General features: G+C 43.9%; 2 protein-coding genes across 6 annotated transcripts; one reads left to right on the forward strand and one right to left on the reverse strand.

Annotated features, from left to right (window-relative positions):
• Positions 1-23,941, reverse strand: HNRNPAB (heterogeneous nuclear ribonucleoprotein A/B). Of its 4 annotated transcripts, none has more exons than XM_065734818.1 (9): positions 23,808-23,941; positions 23,380-23,689; positions 20,184-20,352; positions 19,934-20,092; positions 19,386-19,517; positions 17,772-17,880; positions 17,526-17,678; positions 17,365-17,449; positions 1-420 (listed from the first exon to the last, which is right to left on the reverse strand). In XM_065734818.1, exons 2-8 carry the CDS (start codon positions 23,649-23,651, stop codon positions 17,379-17,381), a joined length of 1,065 nt encoding a protein of 354 aa, XP_065590890.1. In that variant the 5' UTR covers positions 23,652-23,689; positions 23,808-23,941; the 3' UTR covers positions 1-420; positions 17,365-17,378. The 4 variants fall into 4 exon arrangements, with proteins under 4 accessions (XP_065590890.1, XP_065590888.1, XP_065590891.1 ...); XM_065734816.1 differs by having other exon boundaries at positions 1-687; XM_065734817.1 differs by lacking the exon at positions 1-420 and adding an exon at positions 16,786-17,110.
• On the forward strand, positions 6,484-14,870 carry PHYKPL (5-phosphohydroxy-L-lysine phospho-lyase). 2 transcript variants are annotated; one of them, XM_065734805.1, is made up of 13 exons: positions 6,484-6,555; positions 7,947-8,065; positions 8,849-9,008; positions 9,631-9,705; positions 10,419-10,527; positions 10,618-10,734; positions 10,943-11,025; positions 11,321-11,546; positions 11,779-11,933; positions 12,464-12,553; positions 12,755-12,885; positions 13,206-13,262; positions 14,533-14,870. In XM_065734805.1, exons 1-12 carry the CDS (start codon positions 6,500-6,502, stop codon positions 13,256-13,258), a joined length of 1,374 nt encoding a protein of 457 aa, XP_065590877.1. In that variant the 5' UTR covers positions 6,484-6,499; the 3' UTR covers positions 13,259-13,262; positions 14,533-14,870. The 2 variants fall into 2 exon arrangements, with proteins under 2 accessions (XP_065590877.1, XP_065590878.1); XM_065734806.1 differs by having other exon boundaries at positions 10,440-10,527.
• Positions 23,942-24,321: the final 380 nt, after the last annotated feature.

Genomic DNA, 24,321 nt, shown 5'->3' on the forward strand with positions numbered 1-24,321 from the left:
GCAATGAAAATGCATTTTATTTACTTCCATTTCATGATGTTAGCTATCGCTTTTGGTGTGAGGGTTTTTAAAGGCGTATGGAGCTGCTGAAAGAGCTCCCACTGGCTTTTAATGCTTTTGAAAAACCCCTCTGCTGTCCCAAATTAAAGCTAATTCTTCTGTGGAAGGTCGAAGGCAAATCTCTCGTTGATGTCACTGGGAAGAAGATCTGTAATTGTTCCCTTAATGTACAGTTGCTCTTCCCCTTTCCCCCAGTCATCTCCAAACTAAAGCAGTTCACTACTCCAAACCACACCATGGGCTTCTACACTTGGTATCCTGCAGATGTCCTGTTCGTGGAACCTCTATTGATATCAGTAAGAGTTCAGTCCCCAGAATGACTGCAGAAAGCACAAGAATCTGGAAGTGTCCACAAACAATCTACAATGCAGATAGAAAAGTCTTGTTTTACATATGCTGGCAAAAACTAAACAGCTTTCTATCTAGCTCCTACTCAAAGAAGTTTGATATCACTGAAGCTACAAGACAAGCTAACCTCCAAAGCTTATGAAATTATATTAAAATTTATATTTTCTCTGAGGAAATACCCCCGAAGTCCTATTATCTTCAGGTAAACAAGTCAGTATTCCGTCTTCAACTTGTGGAATATCCAGTGCTTGTAGGCATCAACTGTGACCACTGCCAGGCCTGCAAAACATTGATACAGAATACCAGAACAGTGCTTTACCTATTGCTCTGACCGCTCTGCATGGTAGCCTTCCCCCACCCAACACAGAGCCTGCTGCCACAGAACCCACACCATTTGCTCTTAGCACAGCAGGAGAGCTCTTTTTAAATCCTTTTTCACCAGGATTTTTCCTCCCTGTTCCCTTGTAATGTTCCCGTGCCAGCCCAGGACGAAGGCTGAGAGCAGCATCCTAGTGTGGGGCTGTGGCTGATCCATACCCATGAGTGCTGCCACCTCAGCTGCCAAACATCACAGAGGTAACGTTTGAAAATCCCCAGGTCAAGGCCCTCTGCTGGGTTTGTGCTGCACACTGAATATGATGCATCCTGCGTGTGCAAAGCAGGACCACCTGCGCACCAGCAGCAAGCCTGGTGTGCTCAGGATGCCTCAGATATACGACTGCGTGTGTCCAGACCAGCAGCCCGTGCAAAACTGCTTCTCAGGTCTGCTGCTGCCATGAGGGTCTAACCAGTGGCGGGTAAGTTACGGGTCTGCTGGTCCCAGGCCTAACCCATCAGTCCCCACCATCACCAAAGCAGCTGAAACCCAGGGGTAAGCAGAGCTCCAGGACACAGGGCATGGTACAGGTCCCCAGGCATGAATATTGCCAGGGACTGCAGCTGTAACCTGCATTCCTAGTGCTTCCTGGTCCTCCATGTGGACCCCTGTGCTCAGTCTGTGTATTGTGAGCTGAGTTGCAGAGTAACTGCTCACTCTGCATTGACTGCACAGTCTAAGAGGAAATGTGTTTAGATCCACGTGCTTCCCAAGCACGCATTTCCAGGGGAGGTTGTTAAACAATAAATCGTTTCAGAGCAGTCATGCTCTTATTGGGAAGAGCTCAAAAGGACGTGCTTTGCTCAGCAGGTTCACGCCAGATCATTATTTTCTCTTTCCAAATGCACGTGTTTTCGTAGGTCCTTTCAGAACACGGAACATGCAGACAGCTCACAAAGATCAGTGCTAACTTTGGTAGTATTGGCAGCCTCAGTCCAAACTCAGGAATGATCTCAGCCGCTCACACTGCGTTTCTCCCTCAGGAATTCCCCCTCTCTTTTTTTTTTTAGAGGATGTAAGCCTGTTTCACAGGAACTCCGAAACGCAGCTAAGTGTTGCCACTAGATGTCAGTAGCAATAAAGATGACTGACGTGATGAAATGTAGGTCACTGTGACTGAGCCATTGATTTCCCTCAGTCGCTGCAGCGGTTGATGTGTTCGCTTTGTGGGTTCATCAGTGAATGCGTATTTGGGTTAAAACGCTGAAGTTCTTTGTCTTGGGGGAAATGAAGCCAAGCCAAGCTCGTGTTAGTATCCCGGTTTTCTAGTTTACAGAACAGCATCCAGTGGTCTGATTGAACTGCCTATAGAAGTGTGGTGATTCCCTTTGAGCACAGATAACGCTGTCGGCCTGCTCCCAGCAGACAGGACAGGCAGCTGCGAGGTTTGTCTGCTCTGCACTGCTGTGTGTGTGTGTCGGTGCCAAACACGTCGTGATTGTGGGTCGGTCTGGTGCCAGGAGCGTGCTGGCAGCTCCAGGAGGGCCCTTGCCACAGTGTGAGCTGAGTGCTGGGGTTAGCTGGAGTTGTGCAGCTGACCTAACGCCAGGCTGGGCTGGTTAGTTCACCAGTGTTTCTCTGGGCTGTGAAACAGGTGGTAGATAAAACTGAGTCCAAACTGACAGCGTTTCTAAGACCCATCACACTGGGATTTTAACTTAGAAAGAAAAAAAAATAGAGAAAAAAATTGCCATATACTTCATTTTCATGGGGAAGACTTACTGTATACACTGCTTCTAATCATTGCTGTATATACAATGGTAATGAATTTCTTTCCATATGGATTTTTCTCCTGTGTATTTAAAAATAGGAACGTTTCTTACGACGGTAACAGACTTTCAAATGTGTTTTCTTTTTAGAAAACCTAAAGATAAAATACTTAACTGAGCTTTTTTATCTTCTGTAATTTCATAAGTTCTGCATTGGAAATTAACAAGCCAGTACGATGTATGTGAGGCTTCAGGGGCTCAAAGCAGCCTGTGCAATGATGAGATGCACATGGAGAATGACACAGGACGCTCGCCAGGCGTTCCTGATGGTTATCCAGTGCCCAGGAATCGTGTCTGTTCATGAGCCCAGCTTTCATGCCTATGTGCTGGTCTGGGGCACAATGAAAGATCTCAGCCAGCTGTAACACCTCGCTTCATCACAGTGCTAAAATGCCAGATTTGATGTGCTGTGATGGTAATGAGCCATCCTTGCTCTCAATGTATCTGTCCTGTACGTTCACGGTGAAGTCACATTAGAGCGTGGCTTCCCTGGTCACTGAATGCTGGTTTAATGCTGCCCTCTGGAGGACATCTTTTTGAGCAAATTCGATGCTAACGGGAAATCATCCCTACCCCCAAAAATATCAGCACTGCTCCTTAGGCACAGAGGCACCTTTGGCATAACTCTGAGGTTTGAATCAATTGCTGCACAACAGGAGGGCTTAGACAGAAACTTTCATCTGTTTCCTAACCCTTATATTTCTTCTTGGAGAAATACTGCTGTACTTTTTTTAAAATCCAACTGTTGCCCAGATAATTAATTTGAAGCATTATGCAAATAAAAGGAGGTGGCCAGCCAAGTTTCCATTCAAAAAACATTAGACTGAAAGCTCTGAATTATTTTCCTTACAGACAATAGGTTTTTATGGATATATGCAAAAATATTAGTAACAACACATGATTAAAAATACAATGTCTGCAGGCAGCTTGTCCTGGATTAACACTGTATGTATCTGGCTGAACTGGGACTGGCTTGGGTCCGACCTACACCGGCACAGCCAGGTGCAGGATTGGTCCCACCACCCTCAGGGGCTGCAGGGGTGCAGGAAAGGCCCTGTGCTGTGCTTGGCCTCACACTGACTCGTCACATACACGTCGGTGTGTTCAGTAGCACTGCCAGGCTTAACCGGGCAGGTTAAGTCCACAGGTAGACTGTCAAGTGAGATAAGTGCTTTGATAAGATTTGAAGAGGCCTAAGATACTTAAGCGAGACGATCAGCTCAGCAACCTCACAGAACAACATTTAGACTGGTTCGTAACAGCCAGGGGGTGAAAAAAACAACCAAACCAGTGAGAATATAGTCTGTACCTGTGAGCTTAAAATTACTTTTAGTGTTCTGGGGTGAACCACTGCAGCTTTCCCATGCTTTCATTCAGTAGATGGCACACCAGAAGGGTCTGACTGTTGTGTAATCTGCAGCTAAAGCGAGTGCTGAAAACCTGACACTTGGAAATGAATGGGAGACGGCCTTGATAGACCGTAGGACTCTATACTGCTGTAGAGGGCCTGGGGAAAAACCACAGGGAAGCTGGGAAACATGAGTTTTCAATGCATAAGAAATGGCATTATTGACAGCAGAGTGGAATAAGAAATACATTAACATTTGCGGTTTTCCTGTGACTTAGGACAGTTAATCCCTGCTCACTACGTTGTGGCAGGAGTTCTCCCTGTTGCTGTTTCATGGAACAGTCACAGCAAAGTTGGATGTCCGTGTGTGGCTTCTTATATAACGTGCCTGTTAATGGGAGATTAAAATGGAGATGTCCCAAGTATCTGAAATACACTTCTGTGTAAATGACACTAGGAACAGTGGGGGTTTTTGTTCTTTTAAACACTGAATTGTACATCTGATTTTTAAAAGCGTGCTTTACATGAGTTTATGAAGGGGATGCCTATCAGATATGCTTTTCTGCTGTGAAATAGAGGTAGGACCTGGCTTTGCAAGTACCCACTGAATTTCCCAATTAGGCAGAAGAGATGGTAAGCTGCCATTAGTTCGAATGGGAGCTGCAGTCCTGTTGTGTTTGCTGGGCAGTTTCATAGAATGCCATGGTATAGGCAATTTCATAACAGCAATTTCTTGCATTACTGTTTGGGGTTCTTCTTTGGTATCTTACTGAAAAAAAGTGCTCAGTATGACAAATGCTCAGCCCAAAGAACATTTGCCAGTCAGAACCGAAAGCCACCAGCTCTGCTGCGCTCAGTTGCTTTGGGCGTACGAATGTTTTAAAACTGCTCTGTGCTCAGCATTTAGGTGCTGTTTCTGAAATGATGTCATGAGAGAAACTGTGGCTGCTGGTCTGAAAATCCGACTCTCAGTGACACAACTGAGAGAAATGTATCTGTACTTGTTTGAAATTCTGCTGATAAGGCTTAATCCTCTCGCAAGTCATGCAAGCCTCATTTATGGGAATGGCTGCACGGCTCTGGGGCAGCTGTCGGAGCTGCCAGGGCTGTGTGCAGTACATGTGTGCAGGCTGGGCACTGAGAAGCAGTTTGTGTGGCTGTATTTACGTGGTATTGTGTACACCGCTGAGTAAGCCTCTGTAAAAGGTACCGCTTTTAAAATACATAAATACACATAAGTGTTAAAAATGGAAAAAAAAAATGTGTGTAGCATTTCTATTTGCAACGTGTTGTAATTTTTAATTGTGTATGCCATGAGGAGCGTTCTATTTACTCACTGCTTTGGGGAACAACTCTTTTAAAAATGAAGGCATTAATTACAGTATTTCTTATCCATTGTTTTAACATGTTAAAATGGTATTAATTAGTCCTGCAGTATGTATTTCTAGCTTAAAAGCTGCAATGGACAGCACATCAGCTCGAGACCTCCAAAAACATTTCCTTGTGCTTTCTGTACTAAAAGCAAAGGCTTGATGTTTAGCAGTGGTCTCTCTGTACAGGTTGCTTTTACAATTGTGTGAATATGTATAATGAACTCTGCGTTTGTAACCCAGAATAAGCAAATTGTAAATGTTCCGGTTGTTATTATAAATAGCTGTGAAGTATCATAACCAGACAAGAGTTCAAATAAAACTTAATGGCCATTATTAGTATTTCCTCTACTGTCTTTTGTTACTTAAAAATTGATTCTTGCAAGATCTGTGTTTTACTGCTGAAGCTCAGGGTAGTTTTAAATCTATGGCAGTTTGGTTTGGGATTCCCCACATTAACGCAACACTTAAAGTGATCCCGTGTTTACCAAATAACTGCAGCTACGTGGTCAGATGTTTTGAGTCCTACCAGTTGTTGTCAGCTTAAAATGAATGCACACACATACTTGAAATGAAAAAATAAGAATTAAAATCTGATATCTTTTAGAATGAAGCCTGGCACATTGATGACTTTCCCAAGGATACAACAGCTACAGCAGCAGAGACGGACTCGCCACAGGCTGTCCCTTCTGGTTCTTATCTCTGCGTTTTTCTTTAAGGAACTCCATCCCAACGTGAGCAGAGGACTGTCCCCTCTCAGCTGATGGCAGCGTTTGGCTTCAATCCACCCGCTGCCATTGCCTGGGCTCTCCAGTGGACCGAGTGCAGGAGCACAACCACCACACAAGAGGTTCGTACTGTCGCTTAAGGAGCAGAACGCGTGTTAACCCATACAGCTCTAACCCCTAAGCTACCACTGCAAATCGCCACCGCAGAACCTCCCAGCGCCGCGGGACCTGCTGCGGGGTGATGAAGTCACCGCTCCTGACGCCGCAGGAGGGGAGCCCTGCCCGGCAGGCGGAGCCCCAAAGCACGGGTGAGTTACGCCGCCGCCCTCGGAGCCGCTGAGGGCCGCTCGGAGCGGGCGGGGCCGCGGCCTCGAGGGGCAGCGCTGCCGAGCGCCGCGCAGTGCCGGGCGGCGGCCCGCAGGGGGAGCGGCGGCGGGGCGGGCGGGCTGCTGCCCTGGGCCGGCTCCTCCCGCCTGGGCCGGGCCGCGGACACGGCGGCCATGAGAGCGCAGCGCTCGCGGCAGGAGACCCTGGCCCGACGGCGGCAGCTCATCGGGTAAGTGTCGGTAGCAAGGGTCCCCGCGGAGCGCTGCGCGGGGCTCTGAGTGCTCCCCGCTCCGGGATTTCGGTTTTGGGGTAGAGACGGTGCTGAGAGCGAGCGGAGCCCGGGCTTTACTCAGATAGCCGGTGTTTAAGGAAGGTCACGAAACTGGCATCGAGATCCCTCCAAACGCGGACGGCACGGCGTGCTGTGGGAGCCGGAGCTGCTACGAAGCGGCTCTTTGGCCGCTTGGCTCTCAGCGAGCAATCCGTGCTGCTGACCCACAGTGAGAGCCCACCTGTCAGTAACAGCCAGAATTCCCGTACATCGCGCTCAGCTCACTACATTAAGCACAAGACACCTCCAGGCTTTCAGCCACTTGCTTTGCTCCAAAGGATTTAAAAATCCTTGGCCCTGGAGAATGCTACCGGGAATGGCAGCAAAGCGTTTCTGTTTGACCACAGGAATGTTTCGCTACCTCCGTGGGCACAGCCTCGTGCTGACTGAAGGCAGGCTGGGGTTCGTGTGCCATGAGATCTGTGCTAGCTGCACGGGGCTGACACCACTCTGGGTATTAAGTTCTGTAACTCCTTTGCCCTGTTCCTGACCCCCTGTTACTGCCTTCTTAGCACAGGTTGAACTGTCAGCGTGACTGTAGTGACAAACCTGTTCTGTCATCCTACTGCAGTGCCTACAGAGGCTGTAGGATTCCTGTACAGGAGGGACTGAGAACTGCTGTCTTATTTTAATGCCAACTTCTTAAAATTAATTGATACTTTTCAATATGTTGTGCTATTTTCCTCTTACTTTTCTAAGCACTGTTTACTAAATGAAGTATTGCAGGTTGGCATTGTCCTTCAGCACTGATTAAATCCTACAGCTGTCCTTAGGCGGATGTGTTAAGAAGTGAAACAACACAAGCTCACTTCAACAGGCCCAGACTTTTAAACAAAATCACTCAAGGCCTCTTGTAATGTTACTGAAGCTCTGTGCTGATGTCAGAACCAGCTGTGCTGTGCCTTTACTAAGAAAACCAAGAGCTAATGAAAGTGATTAATAAGGTAAGGGATGGGCACAGTTTAAGGGACATGCAGCCAGCGTAGACACCAAAGAACCACAGTTAGAGCCAGGTCCTGTCTGCACGCTGTGGTTGGGGATTGCTAATGAAGGATTTTTTGTTCAGGAGTGACTTTTTGTGCCTGCAAGCCTAACAAAACTTGGCTATCGAGTCAGAGCACAAAGACTGTTCTTTTCCCCATCCCAAGCTGTGCTTTAGGGGCCAGGAGGAGGAAGGCACGTGCTGCTGTGTTGGGGTGATGTCTCCCTCTTGATGAACTGCACTGAGTATTTCTAGGTGACTGGGGGGCTTCACTAAGGCTTATTTTGCTTTCTGGTGCTTTACACAGCTCTTCTTGCAAGCTGTTTTACTCTAATGATCCAGTGAAGATTGTAAAGGCAAGAGGCCAGTACATGTATGACGAGGATGGAAGGCAATACCTCGACTGCATAAACAACGTTGCTCATGGTAAGCTGAATCCCACTGTTCAGTACATTTTTATTAATCAGAGCCAGGACCAATCAGTACATTTCACCACCGTTCCACTGTGCTTGGGGAAGTGGTGGTTTAATTGGAAAAGTGGAAGAAATCCTTCTTGAGCACTTAGTTTGAGAAACTTCTGCTCACGTGAACATGATGCCTTCCAGACTTGCTAATCTAAACTTCACTGAGCTCTGTGTGAGACAATTCAGGTCAAGCACCTAACTGTAAAACTAATGAAGGGCGGTTGGTCGTACTCACAGATGTCTCTAAGGGCACTACTGAAGGGCCACAGCTCAGCACAGTGCATTATTTGTGTTTTAGGAATGTTTCCTTCTAACAGTACTTGAAATTGCTGGTCACAGCTGACAGACACACCCCATATTACTGTCAATATGCAGTGACAATACATACTGACAGTAGTAATTATTTGATGGTATTATCTGCAAATACAACTATTCAGATGTCTAAAATCAAAGTATAAAATTGGGCACTGTTTCATTATATCAACTTTCAGTATTTAGCCACCAGCCATGACATACAGCAACCAATATAAAGCTTTCTGAACAATGAAAATTTTTGATGAGCTTTCAAGTCATACCAATGCTGTCCTGTGTTGGTACATCATTAATGTCTAACTGATTAAATATGAACACCAGTGACAGCAGCTCTGTACCATTAAGAGAAATGTAAGCACAAAGTCAGTATATGCCTGCTAAAAGCCACCATGCATAATAAAGAACTCTCAAGCCTCTCTCCCCTCTCTTGCAGTTGGACACTGTCACCCCGATGTAGTAAGAGCAGCCCACGAGCAGAACCAATTGCTGAATACAAATTCTCGTTATCTTCATGACAACTTGATTGATTATGCAGAGAGACTTTCAGAAAAGCTACCTGAGAAGTTGAGCACCTTTTATTTTTTGAATTCTGGGTAAGTCAGGTGTATCAGAATTGCTATTGTTTTTGCCCTGGTTATATAAAGACAAGTATATCAGCAGCCAGCTGCTTGCTGTGGAGTGATGAGTAGCTTAAAAAGTAAACTCTTTTCACTTTAAGTTGTTTGGATTACGAAGAAACTGGTCTTTTTTACAATTTCTGCAGCTCTGAAGTTTGTATTTACCAAGCTCTCTATCAGAGGACTGAGCTAGTGCTTTCTTTGTATAGCTTTTATTTCTAAGGCCTTGGACTACATTATTGTGAGGATTTTTACTGTATTTGTTTCTGGTCTGACACATTTTCTGAGTTTGACAGTTCTTCCATCATCAAAATTCAGTGTTACAACACACATTTCTACTTGTGTGGAGGAGGTTCCAGTATTCCCAAGCAACCTCCAAGTTAAAATAAATAGCAAACTGCTTCCAAGTAGTTTCTGCAACCCAGCTTTTTTTGGTCTCTGCTCTGTTAGGCAGCCCTGCCTAATGAGCGCAGAGCACTGCTCAGGGGATTACTCAGGGATCTGTCAGTACCTGGCATCTAGTTCTGTGTTCTCTGCAAGTTTCCAACCTCAAGTATCTGCAATTAAACAAACACCCCTTTTTTTTTTTCTATTATAGATCTGAAGCTAATGATCTTGCCCTGAGAATGGCACGACAGTTTACAAAGCATGAGGATGTCATAGTTCTAGACCAGTAAGTATGTTGGCAATTTTATCCACTGGTGGTTACAAGGCTCAGTTTTGACCTGTGTCAGAGCACTTGTTCTTGTAGAAAGAATGTATCTAGGAAGTTGAGACAATTTTCCTCTGTTCAGTATTTGAGAGGCCGTTTCTAAAGTACTGCATGCAGCTAGGGCTCTCCAGCACAGGACAGGCTTTGCCATGCTGAAACAAGGCCAGCACCGGCCTGTCACCACAGGAGGGCAAGCTGTAGACTTGAGGGTTTCACAATCTTAGGTTTGTTTATGCTTAGGGGAAGGCACAAAAAACCCAGTAAAGTCAGGTCCTAAAGCTGCACTGTGACAGGAAAAAGACACAGTGGACAGAAGGAGAAACTTGAATTCTGATATGGCAGAAAAGCTTTTCCCTATGTCTCAAGAGTGGTAAAATATTACAGCAGGACAGCCAAAGAAACCAAAAATTCCATTGTTGGAATATATCCAGAAGCAGGCCAGAAACAACAGCTCCTGCCATCTTATAACACTGTCTGTGACTTACACTGCTGTGATTCTAGTCGCTGGCTCTGGAAAACCAGTGACAAGGTCTGCTGTCTGCCTGCATCCCTTAGAAACCCTACAGCTGTTCTCAGCTAGTAACTGAATTCCTACCAGGTGATGTAACTCATCTACTCTTTAGATGTCAGTAATGTTAAGCCTAAAGAACTCTTGATAATGAGGAAATTATTAGTTCTGCTGATTGTTTTTTAAGTGCTTACCATGGACATCTGACATCCTTGATTGACATAAGCCCATATAAATTCAGAAATCTAGAAGGACAAAAGGAATGGGTCCACGTGGTACGTACTTCAGCCTATAACTATTGATTACTTGTCAATTAAATGAAGACTTATGATTTACTGAAAACAGAACACTGTTCCTTTGCATAGGCTCCTGTTCCTGACACATACAGAGGGCTCTACAGAGAGGACCACAAAGATCCAGTAACAGCCTATGCTGATGAAGTGAGAAATATTATTAAGCAAGCACATAAGAAAGGCAGAAAGGTAAGAAGTGGCGTCCTTGACTTTTTGTCTTGTTTAAGAGATCAGTAAAAGTGGCTGTCAGTGGTGCTAACAGGGAGCCTGCTTTGGCTGGGGGTTGGACTGGATATCTCTAGAGGTCCCTTCCAACCCCTCCATTCTGTGGTTGTGTTAACACAACTCCCACGAGTCCCGTGGTGTGTGTTCAGTCATTACACGGTACATGTTTCAGATTGCTGCATTTTTTGCTGAATCTCTGCCAAGTGTTGGTGGTCAAATCATCCCACCCGAGGGCTACTTTCAGAAAGTTGCAGAGTAAGTACTCAGTCATTCCTTATCTTCACTTTTCAAATGTAAAATCCATCCTACATACACATAAGAATTTCTGTCTCCTGTAGCATATAGCTTTACAGGCAGAAAAAAAGTTGTAAAAGCATTCATTAGAACCTAAGTCTTTGAAGGGCACAGGTATCTGCTTAGGCTGTACAGAAGTTTTCCTTTGCAAAGTTTGTTTTCAAGAAGTTTGCAAATTAATGCTTTCTGCATGTTGTAAAACAGAAAATATTTGTGTTCGCTCTCTTCCTAGCATATAATAACTGTTACATTACAGGCATGTCCACAAGGCAGGAGGTATATTTGTTGCTGATGAAATTCAAGTTGGCTTTGGCAGGGTTGGCAAGCACTTTTGGGCATTCCAGCTTCAGGGAGAAGACTTTATACCTGACATAGTCACTATGGGGAAACCCATAGGTAATGGGCACCCTATTGCCTGTGTAGCAACAACAAAAGAAATTGCAGAAGCATTTGCAGCCACGGGAGTAGAGTATTTCAACACAGTAAGTAAAAATTGACCACAGTCTCCTTTTTCTTTTTAAACAGGAGTCAGTACTAAAAATGAGAATTGTTGAGTTTGTTTTTAATTAATAGTCATCACCCATTGCTTATATTAGTTGCATCTTTCTGGTCCCTAAATTTTTAATCATCAGATATAAATCTTAGTGTGCTTTCGTTATCATTGATGCTATGCTTTCACTGACAAGATTGCACGTGTTCCTTTCCTGAACTCAGTTTGGAGGAAACCCTGTTTCATGTGCCATTGGATTAGCTGTTTTAGATGTGATAGAGAAGGAACAGCTTCAGGTTCATGCCACAGAAGTTGGCAACTTCTTGATGAAGCTACTCAAGGAGCAAAAAATCAAGCACCCCATCATTGGTGATGTCAGGTAAGCACCTTATTTACATTTTTAGCTGCTTTTTGTTTGGCTTATCATGACTAAGTTAAAAAAAAATGATGTAGTTTTACAAAACTGTTCAGAGCTGTGGCATTAGCAAAAAACAAAACAATTCAATTGGATTACTGAGCTAATCAAAAGTCTGATAAACTTTGCTACTCTAGGCTACTTTTGCTTTATTAACTTCTGTGCATCTCTAGGAAATAACACTTCTGATATATTAGTTGCAAAAACAAAGTTTAAACAGGAAAGTAGTTCAGGGCACGAATTACACAATTCCTCAGTGGGATGAAAAAATGTATTTATCATTCATCTACTCAGAATGCCAGCACAGAACAAGCCCATTCCATACACCACATTTCTGCAAAACTGCTATACTTTTTTTTTTTTAATAGAAAAAGTAGCCAGGAACCATCCACAGTTCTCAGACTTGTGAGACCAAACCTTAACTGTACCTTGCAGTCCTTTGGTTCACTTGCAGTTCCTTCTTATGACACAAACTATTTACATTTCTTTCAAAGAGGTTCTGGCTTATTCATTGGAGTGGACTTAATTAAAGATCAAGCAGAAAGGACCCCAGCCACAGAAGAAGCAGAGCATTTAATAACAAGGTACATGCAACAATCATGTGGTCTTTCAGTGTGCTGGACAAGCAGTTTCAAAGCAACCTGCCACTCAATAGCTGCTGAAGTATAGCCAATTAACACCAGTCAGCACCGAGAAGCAGTGTCTGGACAGCCACCATAATGAGGGTTTTAAAGTTATCTCAACTGTGCAAAAGGTGAACATAATTCTGTTACTGGTCTTTCCAGGCTTAAGGAAGAATATATTCTACTGAGTACAGATGGGCCAGGAAGAAACGTACTTAAATTCAAGCCCCCAATGTGTTTCACTGTGGAGGATGCAAAATTTGTAGTGGACACCATTGACAAACTTCTAACAGGTAAGACAGGTAACAAAATGCCATATAGAGGTTGTTGTTGGACTGAACAGCATAACCTGCTTTTCAGAAGTCCTGAAACAAAGCCAAAATGGCAGACACTAAACACATAGGAAGAACTTTCTGCTCCAAAGATGCATATACCTTTCAAAAGTTTTGCTTGGGCAGAGGTCAGAGCTCACTTAGAGCAACTGTCAAAGCTAACCAAATGTCACTGTGAGAGCCATCATCAAGAATTTCAATGTGCACTTGTGTCAACCAAGTGAGTCTAAAACTTTGTTTCAATGCCAAGTCTGTTAAACTGTTGCTTGTTGTCCTTCCAGATATGGAAAAGGATCATCCACAGCAGGAGAAAACATCCACTGGTTCAAGCTAAGCAGGTATTTATCTATATTCACTCTTCATGTTTCTATTTACAAGTTAATATTTCTAAACATGCTTCCCAGGCACTGACCCTGGCAGTAGAGCAGGATCAAGTTTACTCAGAGATGCTTTTACTTGAAATCAGTTCAGAGATCTTTGGCAATCTGGAAGCACTGACTAGATTGCACCTGCAATTCACAGCTTACTTCTGTTAGTCTGACACTTCTAGTGTAACACTGTATGAATGCATTTGCTTTCAAGCTAGGTCCAACAAATCTCAGAAATGCCTACTGCTATGACAACTCTTGAGCAAGCTGCTCATTGTCTTCAGCCTCAGACAGAAGCTGCTGCAGCTTCATACAGTGCCTGTTTAGTGTCAGATGGATGCTATCTCTCAGCAAGTCTTCCTATAACTGCCTTTAAGAACATGCGCTCCAACACTGTACATTCTGGATGCCACAATTTGGGAACCTCCACTTAAAGTAGTAGTCCAAGTACTGCTTAAAGCCCTTCATAAAACTATTATAAGCTCCCACGTTCTTTAAACCACACAGAATCATTTCAGGCTTACAGCTGTTACTTCTTGATTAAGCTTCAGCTTACCCCTATACCCACCAGTTTCTGAGCATCAGTAAGACAAAGACCTTTTCATCCTCCAAACTCTGACATCTGTTGAGGTCCCTCTGTAGCCTGCAGAGCATCAAGCTGCTTCTCATCTTACCACACACTTAAGGGCAGCGTACACTTACAGTTAACACCTTGATAACACCACTTTGGTATACCTGGTACTTCCTTAAACCAACACCAACCAGAAGACAACTGAATGTGTTTTTAACCAAGTTTTAGATACCTGGATATGAATGTAATCAGCTAGCTTCAAGCACCACACTAGATTCACAGTGCTATGGCCCTATGCTAAGGAAAAGCATGTTTTCAGTTCAGTGCAATAGCAGTATAGCAGGCACAAGAAAAGTGTGTTAGTATTTTATTTAGCAAGTTAATAAAAAGACATACAGCTGTTAGTACTATGGATTCTTGAGAACAGAAGGATTACTCACAGTATCAGTTTAACTTAGATACCTAATAACTTCATGTGCTTATCTGCAAATCTAAAATAAGCAAAAAAACCACTTCTCTACAAAAGAAAAAAAAAAGGCAAAGAAGCCTCTTACTAAGTATACTACCAGTACAACACTTACATTGTATGTAAGTGAAAATGAGGCAATGAAATAGATCTCTTTTAATGATGCTTTATAAGGAAAACGTAACATTATTTTCTTTCCATAGGTTTCATACATGTTTCAAGACTAAGAAAAATTATTCTACTGTGATAATGTACATTTAGTCATCATCGTAGTATGCCTCAGACCAGATAAGTTAACCTTTGATTTTGTGGTGTTTATGTTTTTTTCTTTTTTCAGTTATCTTATTATTAAGTGAAAGCTTTAGGAGAAATAAATGTTCAACTGACAGATGTAGGATTGGCTTTTATTTAACAGAGTATCTAAAACTGGTTTTAAAGCAGTATCTTTCTAGTAGCTGCTATAAACTATGTTTTCCAAACTCATGCTTTTTTAGGTTATGCCTGTTTAAAAATTAACATGAGCCAACTGGCTGTTTTTTTTGTTGTTATCTGCTGCTACCAATGGTAACTCCATTCCTGGAAATGCCTTTCCCTGGCTCCTCTGATCAGTTGTTTCAGTAAGCAATTTCAAGCTAGTAGGTCCTAGTAGCAGTATAATCAACAAGGTCTCAATGAGCAGATGAAGTAAAGAGCTTTAGCCCCAGCCACATGAGGAACAGGCTGCTCAAAGTCACAGCTCCCTCAGCTGTTTTTAGGAAATACTGTCCTCAAGAAAGATCTGAGTAGTTAGTAAATTAACAGTACATTACAGCCATTTAAGAAACAACTCTGCATACAAGCCCTTGCTTTCATCTGACAGTAAGATTTTTCTTTGTATCACACACTTTTTACACAAGAAAAGGGAAACCAAGCTCTTTATCCAAGTGCTAGTAACCCATTTCTGCCTGAGGCCATGTCACCTCCAAAAAATCAGAATCAATTAGGTTGGAAAAGACCTCTAAGGTCATCTAGTCCAACCACTGAAATGAAGCATTACTTCAGGATCCACTTCCAAAGGGAACCAGTAACAGGTTGACAAGCTATTGCTAATACACAAGACAAAAATACTGCAGCAGTAGGGTCCTGGAATAACACTATCCCCCTTCAGAGGGCAAACCATCTGCTAGAAAGGTATTCTAACCCTTACTTAGAAAGAAAACAAGTAAAAGGATGCAACAGAATAAAGCACTTCACTTTCCAGGCTTCAATAATAATCCTTCTAAATATTTGTTTCAGTTGTCTATAGTTTTATATTTTTCAAGTTGGGCATTTTCTTACATACTTCCAACTGTAAAGCTGATGTGCCCACTACTCACTTAAAAACCTGCTTCAGTCTTTTTTATGTTCAAGTTCACAACTTATGTAACTTCAGTCAAGTCTTACAGACTTTTAACTTTATAGCTTTTCATTTCAAGGACAGCCAGCAGGGAGCAGCACATTATTGTTCCTGTAGGAACGGTTGCTTCCCTTATGAAAAAAAAAGGGAAGATCACTATTAATATATTTTATTCTCTTTCCTAAGTGACTTGATTTGGTTCCACTGCTGGTTTGTTTGATCAAATCTTACATTAAAAGAAAAAAAAACAACTATTATTTCAAGAAAGATTAGAAATTAACTTTGTGCAGCAGCACTTACTACTTGGAATGCTTTTAAACTGGGATATCAGGACTACTCTGCAACCAGACAAGCAAATCATGTAATTGTTATTACCTAAAAATAGTAGTAAGGCTAATCAGTAAACAGGAAAGCATATCTCTAGCTTGTCACTTATCTCTAGAAAAAGACTTCTATCATTAGATGCACCTTTCTTGTTTTTCCTTCTACAGCTTCAGGTGAAATTTCTTTACTGTGTTTTTTTGTACACAGTTAGGACTGCAAAAATCCAGGCTTTGCCTTGATAATTTAATGTCTGTCTAACCTGTCTTTCAAGACATATACATACTATTAAGAACTTTTAGAAGTCTCTGACTCAAGAGGCTGAAACATGAAAGAAGTGTAGCTAGCTTCTTGCCTACCTCTTAAGCCTATTCCTGCACGGCTGTCTAGTCTGCCAAGCCCTACCTGAAACTTAAACCTCTGGCTCCACCCACACGAGCCTTCCACTGCAGGCATTACTACAGTTAGTACTACAGCTACCCCTGTACCTGTCTAGAACATGAGCCACCATCACAGCCCCAGCAGCTGGGGATTGCCACCCAGGCTCTCTTCCATAACCTCCAGGCAGAAGTGACTGCAGTTTTCAGCTGCCACTTGACTGCTCAAGTCAACACAACTACCTACCAACACAGCCCTCTAGTTTCAAGATTAAAAAGCATTAAGCCCAACTCTTCATCTATCAAGGTACTGCCATGAACTAAGTTCTGGGAAAAACATACTGCTGTATTACTAATACATAGCTGAAGAATGGCACAAGACACTAGATTACGCCTTTTTTATTTCAAAAGCTAGGATAGCTTCAATATCCATGTCATGGTGAATCAGAACACATGTAAAATACCTTACAATACATTAGATTCCAAAAAGGTACCAAAAAGTACAGTAAAATTAACACTTCCATTACAGGAAATGTATGACACAAAAACAATACAAAATAAAAAGGTGGAAAGTGACACTGGTTCCCTAAGATGCATCTCTTTCTGTACAACTGGAGTAATGCAGAGTCCATAGTTAACTCCAAGAGGCAGTCCCTAGATGCAGAGCTGCAGCTTTAAGCAGACCCTCAAAATCAGTTTCAGTTTAACCTATTAATAAAATCATTAATTAATATCTTCAGCAAGGCTGAAATGTACACACCACACTGTCTAAACAACTAGTTATCTGTAAGTATTAAACATGTAAAACATTTCCAGGGAGCTCTTCCAAGTAAGATGCACATTTAACAGGCCATAGAAATTTATTGTAAAGTTAAATTTGGTACAGAACTGAAATACCATCTACAGCATTGTATACAAAACCTATGCAGTCATTTTCCAAAAGAGACCATGCCACTGCATACCTGAATAAGTTTGATCAATATGGCTTGTAGTTATTCTGATGGCCACCACGCCTTGGTGTCTTCCCATAATTTGCACTGCCTTGACCTATGAACAAGAGAACAAATGCATTAAACTGCTAATTAGTTACGCTTGCTTATACCCAATACAGTTCTTTACTTACTGTAATCATAGCCTGGTCCATATCCATAATACCCATATCCTGAATAATCATAGCCTCCATAGCCACCATAACCTTGCTGATAGCCGTATCCTTGATTCCCATAACCCTGGTTCCAGTAATTGCCATAACCTTGATTCCAATTTTGACTTTGAGCTATAGAAGGGAAAACCATCCACAAAATCCCATTTTAGTACACACAGCTTAGTTTGAATGTGTCCATACTAAAGTAGTGTGTGTAATACTTACCACCGCCTCTTCCACCTCTGCCTCTTCCTCCATAGCTACCTCTTCCTCCACCACTACTGAACTGTTGCTGCTGGTATACTTCTTTTGGCTGTGCTACCTTTATCTCGCACTGAAAACAAAGAATAAGGAGGAATTGTTTATTTGTCTTAGAACAGCACTGCTCAAACCTAGCCACTTAGGAAAGCCAGAGGTTATTCTAGAGGCAAAGGTGTTCATGCTGCACTCCCTGTCACACAGACAATATTACTGCACATCCAGAAGCAGTCAATTTATCATGCTGCCCAGGCTAGGGTAAGTCAGTCCCTATCTACCATTCAGTGCAGGCTACTGCTATCAGACTACTTTATGCCAGAAGGTCTCCTCAGCATAGCCATTACTGCTTCTGGGGTGACTACAAGGCTGCCCCACATCGTGCAGAACCTCTAGGACTAAGCTGCTGGACTGCTCCACCTGAGCTGTGCTGACTGAAGGGCTACCAGCAAGGCTGAGAAATAAGCCAAATGAGTTTTCTTGGCAGCATTCGTGCAACCTATAATATGAATACATGTTGGTTAAGTGTACTTTACTATCCAACACTTGAAAGCATAACTTATCCAATACTACAAATAATTAAAAATAACTGGAATTAAAGTTTCCAAGACTGGCCTCCAAGCTCCAGTTATCAGCCAGCTTCTACTTCCTGGATCTATGCACAGTTGGAGAGGAAGCAGTGAAAGGAACAACGCCCTGTGATGGTACCTCAGAAAACCTTGTCTGGAATTCTTCACATTGGATTCTGCTTTAAGGTAACGTGCTGGCTTTATTATCTTATGTCAAAAACAAGCCATAGGGGCAAGATATATGATTTCTCAGTTCTTTTCACACTTGACTCTACCTCTTCTGGCAAACTTTATGGCTAACTACAGAGTCTGGCAAACCAAATAAACAGGTAAGTACCAAAACTTGACCCTGAGCTGTGTCAAATGGTCTGGCCTTAAATGTTTAAGTTACTATGTGGGGCCATATGAAAAGTTCTAAAAGGACTCTGAAGTTAGTGTATAGATAGTTAACAATGAGCACAGAGCAAAATAAGAGGGACACATTATTTGCCTCCAGTCTTCATTAGCTTGACACCCAAACCCATATTAGCTGCTCCCACAGATAAGCACCATCAGCCATTCAGAGCATGTCACACCACTGTTAGAGTGGTTCACACAGCCAGCTGACCAGGGACTGCTGAGCATATATTTCCCCTCTGGTTCCTGAAGTTAGTACCAGTAAGCCTTGAATTTATACAGTTACTCTATGATGAAAATAGAGCATGGATCTATTCAGATGGCTTATATCACCACAGTGATATATAAACAAGCCAGTTTTTCCACACATATATATTAATTAAAACCTTTACTTATAAAAGGCAAGAGCACTTAAATATTAAAGCCACAAATACTGGCAAAGAACTTGGCAGGCTCTGTGGCTGAACACAGAGCAACAAAAATACAGTAAATTGCAAGCTATCCTTATTGTATTTTGGCTACTCTGAAATCATAGGTTTACAGAATCTTTTTCAGAGTAAAGGCGTAGTGGCATTCTGCTTAACAGCCTGGTCAAAGATGCACAAATCTAAGTCACTACCTTGCTTCCACTGACGTTATGGAATTTCTTCTCCAAAACTTTCTTCACTGGATCTTCTTCCTTGAAAGTGATGAACACAAACCCCCTCCTTTTGTTGGTCTTTGGATCCATTGGAAGTTCAATTGCTTCAATCTGAAGACATGAAATACTGTTTTAGACTCAAATATTAGTAGAACCCTAAAGTGTATGGCATCTGAACAGTAAAACTGCAAGTTTCATATCTGCACATATTAAGCAACACTAAAGTTGCAATGTTCTTCTATAGGAAAATTATCTTTCAAGCCAGAGGCTTCAACTAACTTTACAAATCTTAAGAAGTATTTTAACATAAAATAGGGTGGTTTGAGTTCAAATGAGGTACCTAATTAGCAATGTAAGCATTCAGTACAGTGCCTGCCTTGCTTTCAAGGCACAGAAGCCTCTGGATCAGTTACAAAAGGCTTGACACATCTGAAATTAATAGTTTGCAATTTGCAAATTATTAGTAATCTGAACAGCAGTTGTTGTCTGACTGGACACTGAAACACAGTACTGTCAACATTACACACCTCTCCAAACTCGCCAAAGTATTCCCTGATTTTCTCTTCTGTGGCTTCGGGGTTAAGTCCACCAACAAATATTTTCTTCACTGGATCCTTTTTCATTGCCATGGCCTTCTTGGGGTCAATTAGTCGTCCATCTAGCCTGTGTTCTTTCTGTTCCAGAACCTAAAAGATAGTTTAATTACGTTAACCTTAAGCTAGAAGATTTTCCTTTAACTTAAGAATCAGAGAAACTGAGAACAGAGATTAAACTCACCTTTTCAACACTCCCAGGTTCTTTGAAGAGTATAAATCCGAAGCCTCTGGATCTTCCTGTGTTAGGGTCCATCTTTATCGTACAGTCAGTTACCTCACCAAACTTGGTGAAGTAATCTTTCAAGTCTTTTTTGCTTGTATCCCAACTGAGGCCACCAACAAACATTTTCCTGAAATTTCAAAGAGAAGCACTATTTAGATTCAGGAAGTACTACAGAAAAAGCACGTGTAGCAAGATGCTCACAGAGGTACACGCCTCAGCAGCATTGTCAGAACAGGTCCCGTTACTGAAGGTTAAACACTTTTGCATCTTATCAAAAGCTAACACTACAGGAGCACACAAGGGTTTGCTTTTTTGCCCTCCTTCTTCTTTGCGGGAATTACAGTGCACTCTGGAATTTATGACACGCTGTAAAAAATGGTAAAAATGGCTTCAAATACTCCTCACCAGTAACTTATGTTCTTCCACTGTGATTCTGTTACTTGCAACAAAGCAGTATCAATTATCAATTACTGCCTGTTCCTTTTTGAAAGGAACTGAGATCATATACACTGCTTTCAAAGTGCTCAGGCTAGAAAAGGGCACCAAAATACTTAAGATCTATCTTAATTTGGACAAATGAATGTAAAAATATTAGCCATAAGAACAACCTGCAGAACTTAAACCGGATATCTGTGATGGCTAAGAACAGTCTCCTGCAACAGACGGGACTTTGGACCTGCCTTAACAAGTACACTGTGCACTTCTTCCTGCTTGCTTACTGAATCTAGTTCTACCTTCATCAGTTCAACAGTATTAAGCCAGTCTTTGCCTTCATGGGAGGCCATGATACAGTACTTCCCAACCTGCACTCCCACACAGATTACCTCTAAAGCATCACAAAGAACTAGAAACTACTCAAGTGCGACACAGAATTGAAAGTAAGCAAAACTAAGATCAGTCAACAAGGCACTTTTCAAATGCCTCACTTAAATAAAATCATTAATAGCATGACTATTTTCTATTTTCAGAGTTTCCAAGGTAACAAACCAAGCTTTTTAAAAGCATTGGAGCCTTTTAACCTAAATACAGACTAAACCAGTTTAAGTTGTCACTACTCTGTTCAGAGGTAACCACAATCTGGCAGTAGGAGCTAGCAGCACTTTATAAACTAGTCTATATCAAAATAAAATTGGCCTTTGGTAGTAATGTATAACTCTGACCTGCCAAAACCAGTATGCATTTAGGTCCAAATGGCAATCACTATATGTGATGGATCTGTTCTGCACACTTTTTTTTTTTATTGAACTGGAGGAAGCCGTAAGGTTTATAGGCTAAATTTGTAGTTTTTTCAGATCAATTTATGCAATCCCAACTAAGAAGTGCAGTATGGTATTTAAGACCTAAGTCAAGTCTGCTTTTCTTACAGAGACCTCAAAGAAAAGGCCTTGCAAAGTTTACTAAACCTTTCAATAAAGATAATAAAAAGGTAACTTGATGGCTCCATTCTCATCAGAATAGCTTACTGACCAAGCAGCAGTGCAAAACGTAAACAGACTGACAGTTGTTTTCAACTGCATGCCCTGGCATCACTAGATGTTCTTACAGAACAGGTACAAGAGAAATTCAAAGGTTGGGAGATGAAAATTTATCTGCAGGCAGCTTCAGCCACATGCCCTAAGGACGGGTCTACCATACACACACAGGTACTGCCACATGCTGAAATAATCTCTTACCACAGGAGTAGATACCACACTGTGATTTGCAATATTTTGGTTTTAAAGTGGCATGATCAACACACCTACATGTATTTGAACGCCACAGCATAGAGCTTCTGAAATTAAAACCAATTCTTAGTATTTCACTTCCCCTTCAGCAGCCACACAAACTGGATTACTGCACTGTTAATGCACAGTCTCTCTTTTTCCCCTCCCCACATACCAACACAAATCAAACCACATTTCAGCTACTAACTGTATTTACTGCCTACACTGTGAACTCTACCTTGGGCAGGTGTTATTTTAGCACAGGCTTAAATTATCCCCTAATTCAATCTCTATGAATAATTATTGTTGTTTTTATTCCTTTTTCTTTAGAGATTTCAGTTTACAGGTTTGAGGTTGACATTTATCACATCCTATGTGACAAAGGGGACAGCATCACTCACTTTTCAGGGCACACTGTACACTAAAGATGCATAAAGAAAATTCACACAGCTTACACAAGTGTAGTTCACAATCCTTCGATGCTGTGAAAAGTCACATTTGGCCCTAGGTTACAGGACACTCGTGTAACTCTTTCTCCTTCCCTTCTAAACAGAAATGTATTGCATTCCCGCGGCTTCAGCTCTGTTCAGCCTCAGGGAAATGACCCTTCGAATCAGGGTCCAGTGACAACAAAGGAAGTTCCAATTAAATACGTGAGTAGCCAGATTCACAAAGAGTCTCTGCAGAAACAGGCACGTAGTTCTCATGTCAAGTGTGTATATTCATACAGATAAGAAAAGGATCGAATTTGATGGTAAATAAATTAATCTTTTCATGAACAAATGCTGCTACCAAAATACAGCAAAACACTGACTCCTCCAGAAAACGCTCTTAAGCGATAACCAGTTTACTGACAATGCTGCGAAGACGTAACCCAAAATCACTCTTTCATCACACAGCGTTATCACCTCGTTCGCGTGGTTTTCCCTTCTCTTCCTCCAAAAATACTTAAGCCGGCCACCCCGGTTATTCCGGGGGTTACACAAAGCACGCTCGCGTCCAGCCGACCAACGGAATCGCTCTACGACTCCCCCAAAGTTCGCAGCCGCCACCCCGAGCAGCGAGCGGCTCCTTCCCTCCTCCCCTCTGCTTTAAAAAGCGGCCGGGGCCGAGGCACGGGGCGCGCCGAGGGAAATCCCTTCCATTTTACAGCGCGAGCCGGCGAAGGCCCGCGGCCGCCCCTCCCCCAGCCACCACATGGCGCCAACAAAAGGCAGCTCCAGAACAAAGGGAGCGCTGCCGCTGCGGGCCGCCTTCCGCCGCCCGGCCGAGCGCTGCACCGCGCGGCGGCCCGCCGCCCTCCCCCTCAGGGCCCGGGCCCGACGGGGAGCTCCGCCCGCCCGAGGGCCGCGCCGGGGCCTAGCGACCGCGCTCCGCCGCCGCACATGGCGCCCGAGGCGGGGAGATGGGGGGGGAGGGGGGGGTGCGGCCTGCTCCCGCCTTCCGCTTACCCCGCGTCCTCCTCGTTCTTGCTGGCGTTGATCTGGTCGCCTTCGGCCCCGTTCTGGCTAGCGGCTACCCCCGCCGTCCCCGCCGCAGGGCCGGCTCCTGCCGCCGCCGCCGTTCCCGCTGTCGCTGCCGCCGCTGTCGCCGCGCCCGCCGAAGCCGCCGGGGCCCCGCCGGTGTCGGCCTGCTGCTGCTGCTCCCCGGTGCTCTCAGCCGCTTCGTGTCCGTTTTGGGTGGCGCCGGCGGCGGCCGCCAACTGCTGCTCCGCTTCGGACATGCTGCCCCGTCCGCAGAGGCGAGAGGGACGTGAGGCGCCTGCAAGAGACCAGCGGGGCCGGCGGTCAGCGAGGCCGCTCCCCCCGCAGGGCTGGGCCGGTCTGATCCGGTCCGCTGCCGCCCCTCCCCCCGCGTGCCGCCGCCCGCCCCTACTCACTTTAAAAGCCGCTCGCGATAAAAATCCGGGCCGGCCGGAATCGGATTAAAATCCCCCCACGGCGCTCGGCTGCTCCGCACTGGCCCCACCGCCACCTCCGGCACCCCCCGAGACACGTACTCTCCGACCCACAGCTTTAACGCGTGGCCGCCTTTATACCGCCGGAGCCTGGTTCACACAGCAACAAGACGAATTCTGATTGGCAGTCCCTCTTTGTCACTCATACAATTCGGCGGCTCCTATTGGTTCTGCGGCGCTGGACGGGCGGGACGCGCGGATCGAGGCGAATGGCGGCCGGCGGGAGCGAGCTGAGGGGGAGAGCGCGTGCGGGTCTTCGCGCCTCACCTCAGCGGGCGCGAAGGTGTCTGCCTCGCAGCCCTACCGCCACATCGCCCTCCCGAGGCGCTTCACGACCACGGAGCAGGCGTGAAGTCCGGCCCCGCGTGAGGCGATGCCCGCAACCGTCTCCTAACGGTTCGCCGTCCCGCCGGGGCGCGGTTATGGCAGCGCCGCT

Source organism: Cyrtonyx montezumae, unplaced genomic scaffold (assembly GCF_038088225.1).
Source record: "Cyrtonyx montezumae isolate F1298 unplaced genomic scaffold, pur_monq_1.0 scaffold_18, whole genome shotgun sequence".
Lineage (NCBI taxonomy): Eukaryota > Metazoa > Chordata > Aves > Galliformes > Odontophoridae > Cyrtonyx > Cyrtonyx montezumae.